Source organism: Hippopotamus amphibius, chromosome 11, assembly GCF_030028045.1.
Source record: "Hippopotamus amphibius kiboko isolate mHipAmp2 chromosome 11, mHipAmp2.hap2, whole genome shotgun sequence".
NCBI lineage: Eukaryota > Metazoa > Chordata > Mammalia > Artiodactyla > Hippopotamidae > Hippopotamus > Hippopotamus amphibius.
In genome coordinates, this window is record NC_080196.1 from 31574744 (window position 1) to 31594505 (window position 19762).

Consider the following 19762-nt stretch of genomic DNA (forward strand, 5'->3'; position numbering starts at 1 on the left):
CGTGTATATAAAAGCTGTACCCAAATAGATCTGTAATCTATGAGCTTAGAAAACAGGGGTTTTAATGCCCCAGTTAAAACTCCCCTCCGACAATACTTCTAGAATAGCGTTTATTTTTCTTACTCAGAAGAAGAAATGAGACACTTTAATCATAGGTACTTGAACTCCCTCTTTTAAGAAAGACAAATTTTGGACTTTGCTGAAGCTAATTCAATGTTTATGACTGGGACAGAATTCAGTTTGAACACTCATGAGCTGTGTAACTTCATTTTTTTTTTTTTAAATGTTTCATTTCTGTTTTCCTCTAGCAGTGTTCACACAGAGTTTGTGTTTTTCTACCCACATTTTTTTTTAATGTGGACTAAGAAGAAAATAAAAGATTCTGTTGTCTTTTACTGCATAAGTAGATTTCAGTGGCCTACTTAAGCAAAAGACTGGAAGACTTTTTTTGTTTTTTTTGTTTTTGAATATTATACACACATTTTATCACATCATGATTTATCACATTTTAATGTAAGTGATTTCTCCCATGTTATTCTAGATATATATTAAACTAGTATTTTCATTCAAAATTAAGACTGTACCACACAATAGCATATCAAAAGAATGAAATACAACTATAGGATTTTTCATGAAATATAAACTTTGTACCATAACAACTTGCATTGTAAGTCTGATAGAAACCAGGAGTAAATGAAATTTAAATTTAAATTATTTTCAAATCTGCTAATCCATTGTTACAAAAACAATAGCAATAAGACATCACTAGCATTTATGGGTGCTTACTCTGTGTTAGGTGTAATGTTACACATTTCACAAATTCATTGCTCATTCATTTTTCATAGCAACTTTAATACTCGGAAAACTGGGGATTATTAAAACCAGAAAGCCAGGGATTAGAGTTGTTAATCACTTTTGAAATATTACATGCCTTTGTAAGTAACAGCAGTAGCCTCTAGTCACGTTTTCTTTGATAGTGATATAATAGGTACTTTCCGTGTTATGGGATCTGAAGCAAAACCACTGCATTCTGGTGCAATGCAGTTCACTGAATCCCTAATCCAGGAGAGTTAAGGGCTGTGTCTCTAAGGGGCAGCATAGCCTGGTAGCTAAGACTGTGGGCACTGGAGCCAGGACCAGGCTCATTGGATTCGAATCCCAGCTCAACCGCTTACAAGCTGTTTGTCCCTAGCAAAGTTCCTTAACTTAATCATGCTTCCATTTCCTCAAATGTAAAATGGTGAAGCTAGCAGATCTACTCCTTGGAGCTGGGGTGAGGATCAAATGCTTACATACTTGTGAAGCCCTTAAAACAGTACTTGCCTTCCAAAGCAGTGACTAGACTTTAGCTACCATTATTTCTATTGCCTAACTGGAGTTAAAGATTCAAAGTGCACGAGTAACTTAATGAAAATGTTATAATGTCTGAATTTCTTCCTTGTGATGGGGATGACCATTGGCAAAGGCAAATCTAGGAAACCTTCCAGTGAAGGAAATGCTTTCACAGAATTTGCGTGATGACCTGAGAGCAGCCATAGTAGGTAGCCTTGGATGGGGCGCTGATCTGACCTGGCACCGTCCATGTCAGAAGTCCGTTCTCGGGACTTCCCTGGTGGCACAGTGGTTAAGAATCTGCCTGCCAATGCAGGGGACACAGGTTAGAGCCATGGTCCGGGAAGATCCCACATGCCATAGAGCAACTAAACAGGTGCACCACAATTCCTGAGCCTGTGCTCTAGAGCCTGCGTGCTGCAGCTCTTGAGCCTGTGTGCCACAACTACTGAAGCCCTTGCACCTAGAGCCCATGCTCTGCAACAAGAGAAGCCACTGCACTGAGAAGCTTGTGCACCACAAGGAAGAGTAGCCCCCGCCCACCACAACTAGAGAAAACCCGTGCACAGCAATGAAGACCCAACACAGCCATAAGTAAAAAAAAAAAAAAAAAAAAAGTTAAAAAAAAATGTCCATTCTCTGCATGGTTTTAGAGTATTGCAGTATTTTTAACATACTGGCTTGGCAAGTGCCTTAGCCATGATGTGTAGGCTGAGAATTTGCATGGCAGATGCAGGTAGGGTTTTCTCCTGAATGCTCCAGAGATCTGTATTTCTGTGCTGCCTGCATTTTCCTAGGAGCAGAGGTTTATTTTTAAAAAAAATGTAAAGATAACATTTGTCAAAATGGTCATATGTACTAAGTTTTGTTTTAAGCACTTTACAGAAAGTAACTCATTTAATTCTCACAGTACTCCTATGAGGTAGGTTCCATATTATGACCATTTTATAGATGAGGAAATTGAGACACAGAGAGCTTAAAGTACTTGCCCAAGGTTACCCAACTACTGAATAACTAAACCAGGTTCCCATTCCACACGTAAGGATCTTGAAAGTTGCCACTTCATCCTCACACCAAGTGAAAAGCTAAAGAGACCAAAAAATCAACAGTTCTTCTTGAGAGAGAGGGCACAGGGCAACCTGCTGGCCCCAAGGCAAAGATGTAACATTCATGAAATGGGTATACCAGAAGAAGAAAGAGAGATGCAAACAGAAGAAATATTTGACACAATAATGACTGAGAATTTCTCCCAAATTAATGTCAGACACCAAACCACAGATCCTGGAAGCTCAGAGAACACCAATCAAGTAAACACCAAAAAAACTACACCCCAGCATATCATTTTTAAATTACAGAAAAATGAAGATTAAAAAAATCCTGAAAGAAACCGGCAGGGAGGCGGTGGTGGGGACACCATAGCTATAGAGGAACAAAGATAAGAATTACATCTGACTTCTCCTCAGAAACCATGCAAGCAAGAAGACAGTGGAGTGAAATATTTAGTGTGGAGAAAAGAAAACATCAACCTAGGACACAGTACCCTGTGAAATTATAGTTCAAAAGTGGAGGAGAAATAAAGTCTTCCTTGGACAAACAAAAATTGAGGGAATTTGTTGCCAGTAGACCTGCCTTATAAGAAATGTTAAAAAAGAGATAAGGAAAATGTTATAGGTCAGAAACTCAGACCTAAAGAAAGAAAGAGCACCAAAGAAGGAATAAGTAAAGGTGAAATAAAAACTTTATTTTTTCTATTCTTAATTGATCTAACAGATATAATAGCAACAATATATTCATTATATATGCTGATGTATATATTATTGGGTTGGGAAACCTGGACAAACTTTTCGGCCAGCCCAATATATGTATCTACATGTGTATGTGTGTTTATATGTAAGTGAAATGAATGACGGAAATGATACAGGGACAGGAGGGAGGAATCAGGATTATTTTGTTACTAGAGGTACTCACACTACCTGTGAAGTGGTACAGTATTATTTAAAATTGGACTTGGATTAGTTGTAAATGTATATTACAGACTCTAGGACAATGGCTAATGAAAATAAAAATGGAAGTATAACTTGATATGCTAAGAAAGGAGAGAAAATGGAATCATATAAAATGCTCAATTAAAACCACAAAAATTAGGAAGAGTAGAATACAAAAATAAGAACAAAGGATAAGGGCAACAAATAGAATACAATAATGAATGTGGTAGATAGTAAGCCAACTGTATCAATAATCACTTTGAATGTCAATGGCCTAAATGCACCAATTAAAAGACAGAGATTGTCAGAGTGGATCTAAAAACATGACCCAACTAAATGTTGTCTGCAACAAACTCACTTTAAATATAAAAACACTTTATATTTAATGTTGATTAAAAGTAAATAGATGTAGAAAAACATACCATGCTAACACCAATCAGAAGAAAGCAGGAGGAGCTATATTACTTTCAGACAGAGCGGACTTCAAAGGAAGGAAAGTTATCACGCATAAAGAAGGACATTACGTAATGACAAAGAGGTCAGTCCTCCAAAAAGCCATAACGGGTCTTAATGTGTATGTGCCTAGCAACAGAGTGTCAAACTACATGAGACAGAAAACTGATGGAACTTCAAAGAGAAATAGATGAATCAGCTGTCACAGTCAGAGACTTCAACGCCCCTCTCTCAGAAATGGACATATCCAGCAGACAGAAATCAATAAGGACATAACTGAACTCAACAACACCATCAATCAACTGGATATAATTAATTAAGACTACTTAATCCAACAACAGCAGAATACACATTTTTTCTCAAACATATGAAATATTCACCAAAATAATCTACATTATGGGCCATTAAACACACCTTAACAAATTTAAAAGAATAGAAATCATATAATGTCTGTTCTCAAGACCACAGTGGAATAAACTAGAAATCAATAACAGAAAGATAACTGGAAAATCCCAAAATACTTGGAGATTAAACAACACATTTCTAGATAACACGTGAATCAAAGAAGAACTCCCATGAGAAATTAAAATATTTTGAAACAAACTAAAATGAAAAAATACCTTTTCAAAACTGTGGGAAGTAGTGAAAGCAATGCTTAGAAGGAAATTTGTAGCTGGAGGTTGAAGCAATCACCCATGGCCAATGATTTAATCAATCATGCCTATGTATGAGGCTTTCATAAAAACCCAAAAGGACGGAGTTCAGAGAGCTTCTGGGTTGATGAACACTTAGAGATTTGGGGAGAGTGGCATTTTTAAGAAAGAACAAAAGTTCCTTGGCCTTTCCCCATACCTTGCCCTACACATCTCTTCCATCTGCATGTTCATCTGAGACTTTATTGCATCCTTTTATAATAAACCAGTAATCTAATAAGTAAAATGTTTTTCCCAGTTCTGTGAGCAGCTCTAGCAAATTAATCAAATCTGAAGAAGGGGTTCATGGGAACCTCTGATTTATATAGCCAGTCTGTTAGAAGTACAGGTAACAACTTGGACTTGCAACTAGTGTCTGAAATCCAAGGAGGGGGTCTGTGAACTTCCAGTTCTTAGCCAGTCAATCAGAAGCACTGGGTTTGCAACTGGCATCTGAAGAGCAGGGCACAGTCTTATGGGACTAAACCCTTAGCCTGTGGAACCTGATGCTATCTCTGGGTAAATAGTGTTAGAATTGAGCTGAATTATAAGACACCAGCTGATGAACCAAGCACAGTTTTTGGTGTGTAGAACCTCCCTCACACACATTGGAAATTGGTACCAGAACCCCTTTAGTAAGGAAGTCCCCTCTCACCACTCTTTTGCAACATAGTACTGGAAGTCCTTGCTAATGCAATGAGGCAAGAAAAAGAAATAAAAGTTAAACAGGTTGACAAGGAAGACATAAAACTGTCTTTGTTCTCAGGTGACATAAATGTAAGTAAAGAAAAATCTGAAAGAATCAACCAAAAAACTACTGGAACTAACAAGTGATTATATCATTTGCAGGATACCAATAATAAGAAGTTAATTGCTTTCCTACATGCCAACAATGAACAAATGGAATGTGAAATTAAAAACACAATGCCCTATACGTTAGCATTCCCCCAAATGAAATAGTTATGTTAATATATGCATACATATAACAAAATAAGATATATTTGAGGAAATCTACAAAACTACAAAACTCTGAGGAACAAAGTCGAAGAACTAAATAAATGGAGAGGTATTCCATGTTCATGGATAGGAAGACTCAATATTGTCAAGATGTCAGTTCTTCCCAACTTGATTTATAGATTCAATGCAATCCCAATAAAAATCCCAATAAGTTATTTTATGAATATCCACAAACTGATTCTAAAGTTTATATGGAGAGGCAAAAGACCCAGAATCACCAACACAATATTGAAGGAAAAGAACAAAGTTCTTCAAAGAAGTGATGCTATCCAACTTCAAGATTTACTGTAAAGCTTTAATAATCAATATAGTGTGGTATTGGCAAAAGAATAGACAAATAGATTAATAATACAGAATAGAGAGCCCAGAAATAGACCCCATTAAATATAACATTGATCTTTGACAAAGGAGCAAAGGAAATAATGAAACAAAGATAGACTCTTCAACAAATAGTGCAGAAGCAATTGGATTTCACATGCAAAAAAACTGAGTCTAGACACAGACCTTGCACCCTTCACAAATATTAACTCAAAGTGAATCATACACCTAAATGTAAAATGCAAAAATATGAAACTACTGGAAGATAACATAGGAGAAAATCTAGTTGACCTTGGGTATGGTGATGCCTTTTCAGAGATAGCACCAAAGACACAATCCATGAACGAAATTATTAAGCTGGATTTCATTAAATAAAAACTGCTTTGTGAAAGACAATATCAAGAGAATTAGAAGACAAGTCACAGACTAGGAAAAAGTATTTTCAAAAGTCTTATCTGATAAAGGACTATTATCCAAAATACACAAAGACCACTTAAAACTCAACAATAAGAAAACAAACAACCCAATTAAAAAAGTGGGCCAAAGACCTTAACAGACACCTTGTCCCTAACATTTATAGATGGTAAATAAGCATATGAAAAGATGCTCCACATCATATGTCCTCAGGGAAATGCAAATTAAAACAATGAGATACCACTACTCACCTATTAGAATGGCCAGAATCTGGAACACTTACACCACCAAATTGTGACAAGATTGTAGAGCAGCAACAGGAACTCTCATTCATTGGTGGGAATGCAAAATGGTACAGACACTTTGCTGGTTTCTTACAAAATGAAACATACTCTTACCATATAATCTATCAGTTGTGCTCTTTGTATTTACCCAAATGGTTTGAAAACTTATGTCCACACATAAACCTACATATGGATGTTCATAGCAGCTTTATTCATAATTGCCAAAACTTGGACATAACCAAGATGCCCTTCAGTAGGTAAATGGATAAACAAACTAAGGTACATCCAGAGAATAGAGTATTAGTCAGCACTAAAAAAGAAATGAACTATCAAGACATGAAAAGAGGGACTTCCCTGGTGGCGCAGTGGTTAAAAATCTGCCTGCCAATGCCAGAAACACGGTTTGATCGCTAGTCCGAAAAGATCCCACATGCCGTGGAGCAACTAAGCCCGTGTGCCACAACCACTGAGCCTGTGCTCTAGAGCCTGTGAGCCACAACTACTGAGCCCACGTGCCACAACTAGTGAAGCCCATGCATCTAGAGCCTGTGCTTGCAACAAGAGAAGCCACCGCAATGAGAACCCCATGCACCGCAACGAAGAGTAGCCCCCACTCGCTGCAACTAGAGAAAGCCCACACGCAGCAATGAAGACCCAACACAGTCAATAAATAAATAAATAAATACATTTATAAAAAAAAAGACATGGAGGAACCATAAATGCATATTATACTAAGTGACAGAAGCCAATATGAGAAGGCTATACTGTATGATTCCAACCAACTATGTGACATTTAGGAAAAGGCAAAACTATGAAGAAAGTAAAAAGATCAGTGGTTGTTAGGGATGGGGGAGAGATGAATAGGCGGAGCATAGAGGATATTTTTAGGGCCATGCAAATACTCTGTGTGATATTATAATGATAATAGATGTCATTATGCATTTGTCCAAACCCATGGAGTTTACAACACCAAGAGTGAACCCTAAGGTAAACTATGGACTTTAGATGATTATGATGTATCGATTTAGTTTCATCCTTGGTAAAAAAAAATGCGCCATTCCGGGGAGTGATGTTGATAATGGGGAAGGCTGTGCAGGTGTGGGAAATCTCTGCACTCTCTCAATTTTATTGTACACCTAAAACTGCTCTAAAGAATAAAGTGTTTAAAAAATTAAATCAGGATTTGAATCCATGTGGTAAGAATGTTGAACCCCAGAGCCCCTGCTCCCAGTTACTATACTTCCAGCAAGTATGTAAATTCCTTAGCATGCCTGAAATCATAAACCTAGGAATGGCAAAAATAATAGCTTTAGGATTAAAGAAAAATGCATGGTTTTTGTCACATAGCTCTGGTTTGACAATATTTATTTTCTCTTAAACAGACAGTAATGCAGGCTCTGCTGGATCTCCTAGAGATGGAAACGAATGAACAAAAGAGTCCCAATTATGGCCTCTTACTACTTTGGGCTTCTCTGTCCAATGCTGTCCTGGTAAGTATATTAGTAAAGGAAGGGTTGTATTTCTGTCTACTGTACTTTCCGTTTTTCCCTTCATTTTTCTTTCTTTTTTTCAGTCTTTTCACCTCTTATGGGGAAGAAAAAGACTGTAATGGATTTGGTTGTAATGGATAGAAAAACAAATCTGAATGCCTAAGGAAATCTGATAAGATCATGAAGGAGGCAAAGCAGAGATCTGAAGTGAAGGCACCCTTTGAAAGGTGGCATGTTAACAGGCGAAGGGAAACATTTGCACTTGTTGTCAATTGTGACAACACCTGTGTATGGAACATTTTCTGTACTTTCCATGTCAGGCAACTTGCTCAGTATTGGTGCTGAGAAGATAAGTCAGTCTTGACCCCAGACATTTATTAGGGAGAGAGTAGGTAAACGGTTAGTTCAGTTAGAATTGGACTTGAATCCAGATATCCCAGCCATAGCCATAGAATCTCATGTAGGTAACAAACTCTCTGAGACTCCATTTCCTTATTGATAAGAAAGGCATAATAAAAATCCTAGTGTGGTCCTAGAGATGGGTACTCAATAACGGTAACCCTCATTTCTCTATGAGATTGTTGTGAGGATTTGCAAGATTCCCAGCTGCTGCCCAGCGACCATGAGTTCTTTGTCTTCCCCTGAATCCATTCTCCTTCTGTGCACCGTTCCTGTTTGCAGTCCTTGGCATTGTGGTCCTGTAAGCTTCCCCAAGAATGGAGCTGGTGACATTGGAACTCGCAATACTTCTAAAGAGAGCAGAGATTTTTGAACTGTTTCCTTTTAAAGCTGTTATGAACTAGAATATAACCATGAGATTTATCTGGTACTTTGTGTCCGATGCACACCAGTTTCCTGCATCAGGAAGATTTCATATCTGCTTAAGCTGCACTTATATTATTTGAGAGATTAAAGGGTAAACTTTTTATGTATTTGTTTTCTACTAAACAAGAACTTTCAACCTATCTATAATGATGAATGTATTCATTTTTTTCTTCTAACAAATAGAAATAAGATGTGTTAAGTATTATTTGTTTCTCCTTCCTCATAAAGATTGTGGAAGGTTTTCTAAGTACTGATCTTCTAGTTTCCTTTAACTCACTATAAACTAACTGGGTAAAAAGCAGAAATAGAAATTCTGGCTTCTCTGCTCAAGTGTGTGTCAGCCACTAAAATATGTATTTCATCTGGCATGAGCAAGCAAAAATAGTCTAACCCTTTCCCCTTCTTTAGGTACCTCTAATATTATTCTCTGATTTTTCCTTATGCAATTTGCTTGGAAACTGATTAAGCTAGAACAAAATTAAAAGGCAAATATCAAAACAACTCCCAAAGAAGCAACAAAACAGCCACTTCTGTCAAAGGATTAATTTTCAAGATCTCATTAGAAAAGTCCCCCCAGAAGAAAGGGATACAAAGCCCCATTGATCGGACCCAAGGGGAGTCAGTTTTTTGGAACTTGTTCCTGGCACTGGTGTGAAAGAATTTAAATCATTAATTTCAGAAAGCAAGTGTCTGATGGTCAGCAAAAGCTCCGTCTTACTGGCTCTTGTTGGCACTTCCAAGAAGCAGCTGGTTTGCAGATAGAGACCCTGGACTGGCTTTAGAGTCAGGTCCAAAGCCAAATCCCAGGGCTGGGTGACAATGGGCCACATGTTTAAATGTGAGCCTCAGGTCCTTATCTATAAAATAGGATGAATGTCATCATAGGATATTGTGAGCATTATATTTTAAGAAGCGGAAAGTGGCTAATAGTCCCTGGCTCAATACATATTAGCTTTCTTTTCTTACAAAAAGTAACACCATGGTTTCAATCAGTCATTTCTTTCGATGGTCCAATAATAATGAACTGCCTTGGCTTCTAAAACTTGACCTCTCAGATGACCAATGGTGGGAGTGGGCCACTGCAGTCCTGGCTTCTGTGATCTCTCATCATGGCCGGGAGAGCCATCAAAAGCCCTGCCGGAGGTGTAGGTCACGGGGCCTGTGATTTCCTGGTACCTAGATCATTCTCTTCTCTTCTACTCTGTGCTTTGTCTCAAGGACCATGGTACTCAGAGCTCAGGCTTCAGACAGGCTTTGTACAGGGCACCAGCAGGCTCTATAATGAGACCGAAGTCTAGGTGAACTTTGGTGGACTGGCCCAAGATATTACCATGATTTATGAAAGTAATTCTATGGGAAACCATTTCCAAGTTTCAAGAAATTCCTGACTGCCAAATGAACTTTTTAAGAACACTTTTCCAAAACTAATCTCAAAGCTGACATTTTACCTTTTTAACCTGCTTCTCTGAAGCTCTTTCTAAATGCTTTCAATAGTGACCCCCCCAAACCCTGACCCCATCCCACCCTCAATTCCCACAGCATTTATTATCTGTACCGTTTGTTGCCTGTATATTTAGCTCTTTTTTTCTCCTGTGTATATCTCACATCCCCAACAGATGTGACAGTTCTTTGGGCAGGAAGTATGTCTTATTTAAGTTTATGTTTACCATGGTTGGTAGAAGACTATCTGGCCTGTTACAGAGACTCCATCAATATTTGTTGAATCTTTTTTTGAATGGTGGAATAAATGAGGCTGAAGAACACACTCAGTTCATCTTCTCCTGACTCACCAGATAGAGCTTTCCTCCCTTCTCTTCTCTCCTTTGTTCTTACCTCTCCAAGACAATGGAAAGGCATTGTGGTGGCTGCTTCTGAGGGTCCAGGAGCCAGGTGGCCCTTCTCCTTTTTGCCCAGCCCTCACCATGGACTTGACCCCTTTGGCAAAATACTAATTGGTACTTTTGGGAGTGGATTTTAACTCTTTTCCCAAAAGCCATGCGCAAAGATCCCAAGGTCATATATTCTTATTTGTTGATTCAGTAATGTATATAAACTTCTTATTTACTCTTTACTCTTTTATATACCTTTCTTTTCTTTTCAAAAGAGTAATTTTTAATTAAAAATTTTAAGTAGAATATAATATATATTTTTAGAAGAGAAATTTGTTAAGAAAAAAGGCCTCAAACACAGTAACTAACACCATTGTACAGCCATTTATAGTTTAACTGAAATCTTGAGTTTGCTTTAAATATAGGTATTACCAATTTTCGTGAATCTCTAAAACTCTAATTAACTATATAAAACTCTAAACCCCTCTTCTGTGTAACTGAAAAATCTATGTACTATCATTATGATGTATTTTTCCCCAGCATGAGCTCTGATTCTTTAAATAACAAGGTCCTACTGTATAGCCCAGGGAACTATATTCCATATCCGGTAATAAACCATAATGGAAAGGAATAAGATAAAGAATACATATATATATCTAAATCATTTTTCTATAGAGCAGAAATTAACATATTATAAATCAACTATACTTCAATAAAATAAATTTTAAAACATGGATTGAGTATGGAGTGGTTCTTAATTAAGTCCAGTAATTCAGCACTTCCATCTATAGATAATATAGAAAGGGCCCACGTGAGGAGACAGGGGAAGACAGCTCTCTGAGCATGTTTCCTCTGTAAAAATGAACCAGTTGCTCTCTAGGGTAAGCCATTACTAACCTGAAAAATGCCACAGAAAGTGGATCTGGGGATAGAGGCCTCGGTTCCTCCATTCACTTTGTTTCTGTAGACAGCACCGTGTTTATCCCTGCAGTATCAGTGTATTGTCACAAAGGGGAAAACAATGAGTAATGTTGAATTCGGTCTTGTCCAAGCAATTCCTTTCAGGCGATTGCTCTTCCTCTTTTGACCACAGAGGGGAGCACTGGGATCATTTAAAGATGCTTAACAGGCTCTCACAAGAGACAGAAGACAAGCTACGCAGTGTTGTCTGAGTCTTTTCAGGCTTGGTTTTCCTAGATGAAATTTCTTTCACAATATGTGTTTACAAAAAACAGATGAAACCCAAACTTCCTTGAATGATCGGATACAAGTTTCCTTTAATGTGTAACCTAAAAAATAGAAACATAAATATCTACCTGAATTAATGGAAAGTTAATTTTTTTAAAATTGAAGTATAGTTTATTTACTCTATTGTGTTCGTTTCAGGTGTACAGCATACTGATTCAGTATTTTTTCAGCTTAGACCTCATTATAGGTTATTACAAGATAATGGGTATAATTCCCTGTGCTATATAATACATCTTTGTTGCTTATCTATCGATACATAGTAGTTTGTATTTGTTAATCCCATACCCCTAGTTTGTCCTTCCCCCCTTCTCTCTCCCTTTGTTAACCATAATTTTGTTTTTTACACTTGTGAGTCTGTTTCTATTTTGCACGTACATTCATTTGTATTATTTTTAAGATTCCACATATAAGTGATATCACACAATATTTGCCTTTGTCTGACTTACTTCACTAAGCATACCACTTCTAGGTCTATCCATGTTGCTGCAAATGACAGTATTTCATCCTTTTTTATGGCTGAGTAATATTCCACTGTATGTATGTACCACATCTTCTTAATCCAGTCATCTGTTGATGGGCGCTTGGGTTGTTTCCATATCTTGGCTGTTGTAAATAGTGCTGCTGTGAACATTGGGGTACATATATTTTTTAAATTAGTGTTTTCATTTTTTCCAGATATATACCCAGGAATAAAATTGCTGGATCATATGGTAGTTCTGTTTTTAGTTCTTAAGGAACCTCCATACTGTTTTCCATAATGGCTGCACCAATTTACATTCCCAGCAACAGTGTATGAGGGTTCCATTTCTTCCACATCCTCACCAACATTTGTAATTTGTAGACTTTTTGATGATAGCCACTCTGACAGGTGTGAGGTGATACTTCATTGTGGTTTTGATTCGCATTTCTCAAATAATTAGTGATATTGAGCATCTCTTCATGTGCTTGTTGGCTATCTGTATGTCTTTGATGTTTAGCAGTGTAATTTTATCTCATAATACCACAATGAGGAAAGATGTGGAATAATTTTGTCTGGTCTAGAGTGAGAACTTGCAGACATACTATGTTCAGTAATACCCTATAAACTTGCGAGCACCCTTGTTCAACAGGGTATGAAAGAACCCTATTTTTGATGTGAGTACTGTCTTAATTTATGAGATTTTAGATATAGTTTCTGGGGCTTATTTAAAATTACCATGTTTCTTTTGCAGAATGTATGATTTGCTAACTTATTTGTATTTCAAGGAAATTAAATCTTGAAAAATGGCTTTGTTTTGGACTAATTCTTAAGTGTCATAATTTGTTGTTCCTAAATTTCTAATACGTGCCTATATAATATTTTATATTGTATATTAGCAAAATAAAAAATCCTGCTTTTCCCTTTTTTTTTTAGTGAAAATAGTTTATATAAACAATATAGTAAAACTATAGTGGCAGAGTAAAATTATAAATTTGACCCCTTAGATATGCAACACCTCTTTTATTCATAAAAATCTAGCTGTTTTCAGAGATACTCTTTACTAACAGGCTTTTAAGTTTCGTTTGAGTATTTCCTTGTTTCTTTTAAATGTTTGTGGCTAATACTATGTATGCTTTTGTTAATGTTCAAAGAAGGTTATATTTTTTGACATATGTTTTTCTTTTTAAGGTTGCATTTTGGACACTTGCATTTGTCCTCTCTCATCCCAATATCCACAGGACCATTGTGGAAGGTATATCATCTGTGTTTGGCACAGCAGGTACTAAAACTGAATTAAATTGCATGATTGAAAAGACACCTAATAATGCGTGTTTGTCACACATTATGGGCAAAGTTCAATGCCCATAAATTAATAGAATTTCAAAATAGTCCAAATTGAACATAATTTATGTGTTTCAGGATATAAATTGATCGGGTAGAATCCCAGAATTTAATTACTGTCAAGGATTTTAGAAGCCACCTGGACCAACTCCCTTGTTTTCTAAATGATGAACTAGAAAGATTGTGACTTACCCAAATTCCCTATTTAAACATAAGTATATAATGCACAGGGTTTTTCTTCTATTCTCTTAGCCCCTTGCCTCAATTGAACTCAAGGCCATAGTTTTGGAATTCAGGATTTTCCAGATTTTATAAAAGTAATATGATGCATATTCCATATATTACTTAACAGTTCAAAGTTACAGTTGTTAGAGGTTTTGTGGGTCAGAACTGCAGGTAGAGATTGCTACCTTGCCCTTTTTGGTTCAGATTTGGGTTCATCAGTTATCATCAATTTCAAAAAGCACACATAAGCTTAAACGAAGAAGTTTTCACTAGTTTATTCAGCATAAATTGACTTGTTTTGGAGTAGATTAAAAAAAAACGTTAATATGGTCAATTTTGTATTCTGATGTAAAAAAAGAATAAATGACTTGGTTTTCTTGGAAGAACACAATATAATAGTAGGACAAAAGGGTATGATGCCAATGAACAATTATCTCTCCTCCCCGTCGTACTTGCTGAACATATTTTATGTGGATTTTCAAATTTATTTTGACTGCTTCTTATTGAGTTAAACCAAAAACCAAATTGGCTTGGCCAACATGGATATTGAAGCCATACTGTCTCTGAGCCTTGAGTGTGAATCACTAGATGCTAGGTCATAGTTCATAGAAACAGAGAGCATTAGAATCATTGAGTACCGACAACGCTAACAAGTTAGATTCTGGAGATGCACTGGCGGATGTAAGAGAAGATGGCTTGCCTTTATGGAGCTCACATCTACAAGCTAATGGAAATGTGCCTGTGTGTCTACGAATGACAAAGGGAACATGTCCTTGATCGTCACATATTCTCCCTTATCTTACCAGAGTCTGTTCCTGACGTAGAGTTCTCCAAACTCCTGGTATTTAAGAAATAAAAAGGTAGTAGGGGGATGGCTGGGATAATATAGGGAGCCTATCTGACCCAAAGGCCACAACAGAGGCGTTACCTTAATCAAAATTTCTACTGTGCTTGAATTTTGAACTCTTGAACACAGTTCTAATGGAGAAAGACAAAACCTTTCCCCCTTTTCTATTCTTGTTTACTTTTAGAACCTATTGTTCTCCTCTGACAGAAAAATTCTCCTTCAAGTATTGTACCAGTGTACTAACTATACTATATCAGTGCTTTCAGTTTCTACTGTATCAAATGTTTTTGCCATGCTTATACAAAAGTAATTCAGATCAAGTCACGCATAAGATGTACCAGCTCAAGGATTTAGATATGAGAGGGTGCCACAGATCTTTGGAGGTTGATATCAAGCGAGATATCCATGTGCCCGTACAAAGGATCCTGTCAAAAAAAGAACATTAAAGTGTATGAAATAAGAATCTGACTGAGTATGGCATTTCTCCCATTCATATGCTCTTTTCTTTTTAAAGTTAATTAACTAATTTACTTGGCTGCATCAGGTCTTAGTTGCAGTATATGGGCTCTTAATTGCAGCATGCAGGATCTAGTTCCCTGACCAGGGATTGAACCCAGGCCCCCTGCATTGGGAGCAAGGAGTCTTAACCACTGGACCACCAGGGAAGTCCCTCTTATGCTCTTTTCTATTACAAGATCACCTTTTCCTTCTTTGAAGATGTCTTTAGTGAATTTCTAACTCAGCATCTCTCTAGTCTCAATACTCACCGCTAGAGCCTATCCCGGACACGTTGCCCAACTTCCTTATAAAATAAGTCTTAGAGTAAAAGCCGCTGTTGAATAATTGGTCTTTTATATCTGGCTTCTTTCACTGAGTATGATGTTATATTTTGTATGATGATGTTTTAGGTTAGTTGATTTTCAGATGTTGAACCCCCTTGGATTCCTGAGATAAATCTTTAGTCATGGTGTATAATTCATCTAAAACATATGATTTTATATGTGTTGCTGGATTTAGTTTGTTAGTACTTTGTTGAGGAATTTTGCATCTGTATTAAGATATATTGATTTATAGTTTTCTTTCTTGTGGTGATCTTTGTCTGGTTTTGGTATCAGAATAATTTTGGCTTTATAGAATGACTTCAGAAGTATTTCCCTCCTCTTTTATTTTTTGGAAGAGTTTCTGAAGGATTGTTGTTAATTATTCTGTAACCATATGGTAGAATTCACCAGTGAAGTGATCTGGTCCAGAAAGTTTCTTTTTGAGAAGTTTTTGATTAATTCAGTCTTTCCACTTGTTACAGTTCTGTCCAGATTATTTCTTTGTTTTTAAAATTGAGATATAATTGATATATAACATTGTATTAGTTTTGAATGTACAACATAATGATTTGATATATGTATATATTGTGAAATGTTCACCACAATAAATTTAGTTAACATCCATCACCATGCATAGTTACAATTTTCTTCTTATGATGAGAACTTTTAACATCTATTATCTTACTAACTTTCAAATATGTAATACAGTATTGTTAACTGTAGTCACCATGCTGTACATTTTATCACCAGAAAAATATGGACTGTTTCACAAATTTTAGTGTCATCCTTGCACAGGGGCCATGTTAGTCTTCCCTGTATCTTTGCAATTTTAGTATATGTGCTGCTGAAGTGAGAACTATATATTTCTTCTTGAGTCAGTTTTGGAGTTGGTGTCTTTTTAGAAGCTTATCCATTTCATGTAGGTTACTTAACTTGTTGGCGTACAATTGTTCACAGTTTTCCCTGTAATCTTTTTTATTTATTTCTGTAAGCTCATTAGGAAAACGTCTCCCTCATTCTTTTTTTTTTTAAAGATTTGTTTATTGGTTTATTTATGGCTGTGTTGGGTCTTCGTTACTGTGCACAGGCTTTCTCTAATTGCAGTGAGCGGGGGCTACTCTTTGTTGCAGTGAGTGGGCTTCTCAGTGTGGTGGCTTCTCTGGTTGAGGAGTACGGGCTCTAGAGCGCAGGCTCAGTGGTTGTGACGCTCGGGCTTTGTTGCTCTGTGGCACATGGGATCTTCCCGGATCAGGGATCAAACCCATGTCCCCTGCATTGGCAGGAGGATTCTTAACCACTGCGCCACCAGGGAAGTCCTTCCCTCATTCTTAATTTTAGTAATTTATGTCCTCTTCCTTTTTTTTTAGTCATTGTAGCTAAAGGGTTGCCAATTTTGTTTTCAAAGAATTAACTGTTGGTTTTATTGATTTGTTTGATCTTATTTTTTCTTTCTTTTTTTAAAAAAATTTATTTGTTGATTTATTTATTTATTTATTGGCTGAGTTGCATCTTCATTGCTGCTTGTGGGCTTTCCCCAGTTGCGGAGAGCGGAGAGCGGGGGGCTACCCTGCATTGCAGTGTGTGGGCTTCTCATTGTGGTGGCTTTTCTTTTTGTGGAGCACAAGCTCTAGGCATGCAAGCTTCAGTAGTTGTGGCTCACGGGCTGTAGAGCACAGGCTCAGTAGCTGTGGTGCACGGGTTTAGCTGCTCCGCAGCATGTGGGATCTTCCCAGGCCAGGGCTCCAACCCGTGTCCCCTGCATTGGCAGGCAGATTCTTAACCACTGTGCCACCAGGGAAGCCCATGATCTTATTTTTTCTATTGATTTTCTATTCTGTATTTCATTTATTTCTGTTCCAATATTTATTATTTATAATTTCTATCTCCTTATTGGTATTCTCTATGTAGTTCCTTAGACATGATTTCTTTAATTCTTTGAATATATGTAATATCTAATTTATAGGTGTTTCTTTAGTAAATCCAATATCTGAGTTTCTTCAAGGATAGTTTCTATGGATTGCTTTTTCCCTGTATCGTCTATATATTCTTGTTGCATGTCCTCTTTCACATTTTTTGTCACATCTTACAATGTTTTTTGTTGAAAAGTAGACATTTTAAATAATATGTGGTAATTCTGGACATCACATTTTCCTCTCTGCTCAGAGTTTGTTATTATTGCTGCTTGTTGTTCTTGCTTGTTTACATAAGTAAACTCCAAAAATATTTGATGTTGATAAATGCTATGTGAAAAAAAATACAGGGCAGATTAGAGAGGATCAGGAGTGCCAGAAGTGGGGAGCAGGTGGTAGCATTAAATGGTTGGATCAGAGCTGGCCTTCCTGGAAAGGTGATATTGAGCAAGGGCTTGAAGGTGATTAGGAGTTAGCACATATCTAGAGGAAGAGATGGTTTGAGTTAGAGACTGCAGGTGTGGCCTCGCTGTGTTCTCACAGAATTCTCACAGGCATTAACATTTGGTTCCTATTTAGACGGCATGTTCAAGCAATTTTCTTTTCTAATTTAGGATTCCCACTGTGAGTATCTGCCCACCGGCAGAAGGTCATTCTATCTTAAAAACAAACAAAAATAAATAAAAATGCATGAGAATTTTTTAACTGGTTGCATTTGGCCCTTTCACCTACTTGTTTTAATTTAGGGTAGCATACACAGCACACTTGTTTGTTTTTGTGGGGTTTTATTTATTTATTTTTATTTTTTTGCATGTTTGCCTCACTTTTGTTTTTTAGTGGCCATTAAGTTTTATTGCGCATTTATTTATTTAAGGGAAAAATTAGTAAATTTTTTTCTGTTAATTTAAAAGGAATCAGGTTAGTTAACAGAAATGCACCTACAACAGAAACAATTCCTATCTTACATAAAATCATGCTTCGTGGATCATAAAAGACACACTGTAAAATTTTCATTGGGTGAAGGTCAGAAATTTGCTTCATAATGTTCAGTCCTGTTACTCACTAATGAGTGACTTTGTGTGACTTTGGATAAAAGAAAAATTTACTCAGAGTCAACCAATAATGTTTCTTGATACCACTGTGCTTTGATTTAGCAGCAATCCCACCTGGGGACAGAACAACACTGTCAAGTGACCAGATGCTATTACCTGGTGACACTAACTTAATGGCTACACTCACCATGCACTGGTGAGAAAAGATTTTGTCTCTGCTCATAATTATAAGCAAGCATAAAAACTAGCAGGGTGATACATGAGGTTCAGATCCTATGATGATGTTCTAGGCAAATTCCATGTTGCTTGCATTATTTTAATTAGTTCATCAGTTTTAATTACTGGCATTTAAACATTTTCATTTATTCTTGAAATCTTCTCTGTAGTCACCTCTTACCCATAAGATGTATGCAACTTTCAACCACTTGGATGTGTCCCAGTACCATCTAGACTACCCATAACAGCATCCTTGGAGGATTCCATCATGGTGTATCAAAGACCTGAGTCCCTCCAGCTAACTGAGGGAGCGCACTCTCATTACCTCTCTGCAGCCTGCCAGGGCTCAATGATTGATAACCAAATCTGTGTCTGTGATAGAATCTTGGCCCTTATGCCACATGTCGACCAAAATATTGAATAAAGAGATCAGTAGCAGAGCCAAGGCCACTGCAATGGAGTTATGAATGGAGGAAAGTTATTTTATTTTAAAAAATTATCTCCATTCCCACTGCTAGCTGGACAATATGAACCTAACATGGAGATTTTGGAGGCTTTAGAATATCATACAGGAAATTTCTTACATAGCCTCATTTTCCTCTGCTAGCCCAGCTTTTAAAAATCCTAGAATAAACTAGGAAAACATTAAACCATGCCAGAGCTTTTCACAAACTAATTCTCATCCATCGACCTTGGAGAACATATGCAGATTACCTAAGGCAGTGTTTATAAATGCAGGAGATGTCATCGGAAACCCACTGCAAATATATCATTTTCTTGTCTTCTGTTCCCCTTGGCCTTAAGGACCAAGATGGTGTCATTTTGGAGCTCATGACTCGTTACTTTCCAATCCACTAATCCAGGCACAAAGACCAGGGTGAAACTTGTGTGGTTGATATCCGGCCCATGCGAGGTTTCCCAGGAGGCTAATTCCTCCATTTTTTTTCTGTCTTTAATACCTGAAGTGTGTCTGGTGACACGCTAACTCAGGAGATTTTGTGAG

The 19762-nt window shown here is 37.0% G+C and overlaps 1 protein-coding gene and 1 non-coding gene across 9 annotated transcripts in view; one reads left to right on the forward strand and one right to left on the reverse strand.

Moving 5' to 3' along the window:
• The window catches only part of LOC130831938 (24-hydroxycholesterol 7-alpha-hydroxylase), a 69642-nt gene that overhangs the window by 12186 nt on the left and 37694 nt on the right, over positions 1-19762 (forward strand). For all 8 annotated transcript variants that reach the window (XR_009048148.1, XM_057700422.1, XM_057700419.1 and 5 more), the window contains 2 exons: positions 7878-7985; positions 13536-13626. Coding sequence is in view for 7 of the 8 variants with exons in the window: in XM_057700422.1 (XP_057556405.1) it covers positions 7878-7985; positions 13536-13626 (199 nt within the window). In the remaining variant the exon portion in view is untranslated. The remainder of the gene's footprint in view (positions 1-7877; positions 7986-13535; positions 13627-19762) is intronic.
• Positions 16332-16438, reverse strand: LOC130832196 (U6 spliceosomal RNA). Its single transcript, XR_009048268.1, has one exon. It is a non-coding gene; the product is annotated as a U6 spliceosomal RNA (small nuclear RNA).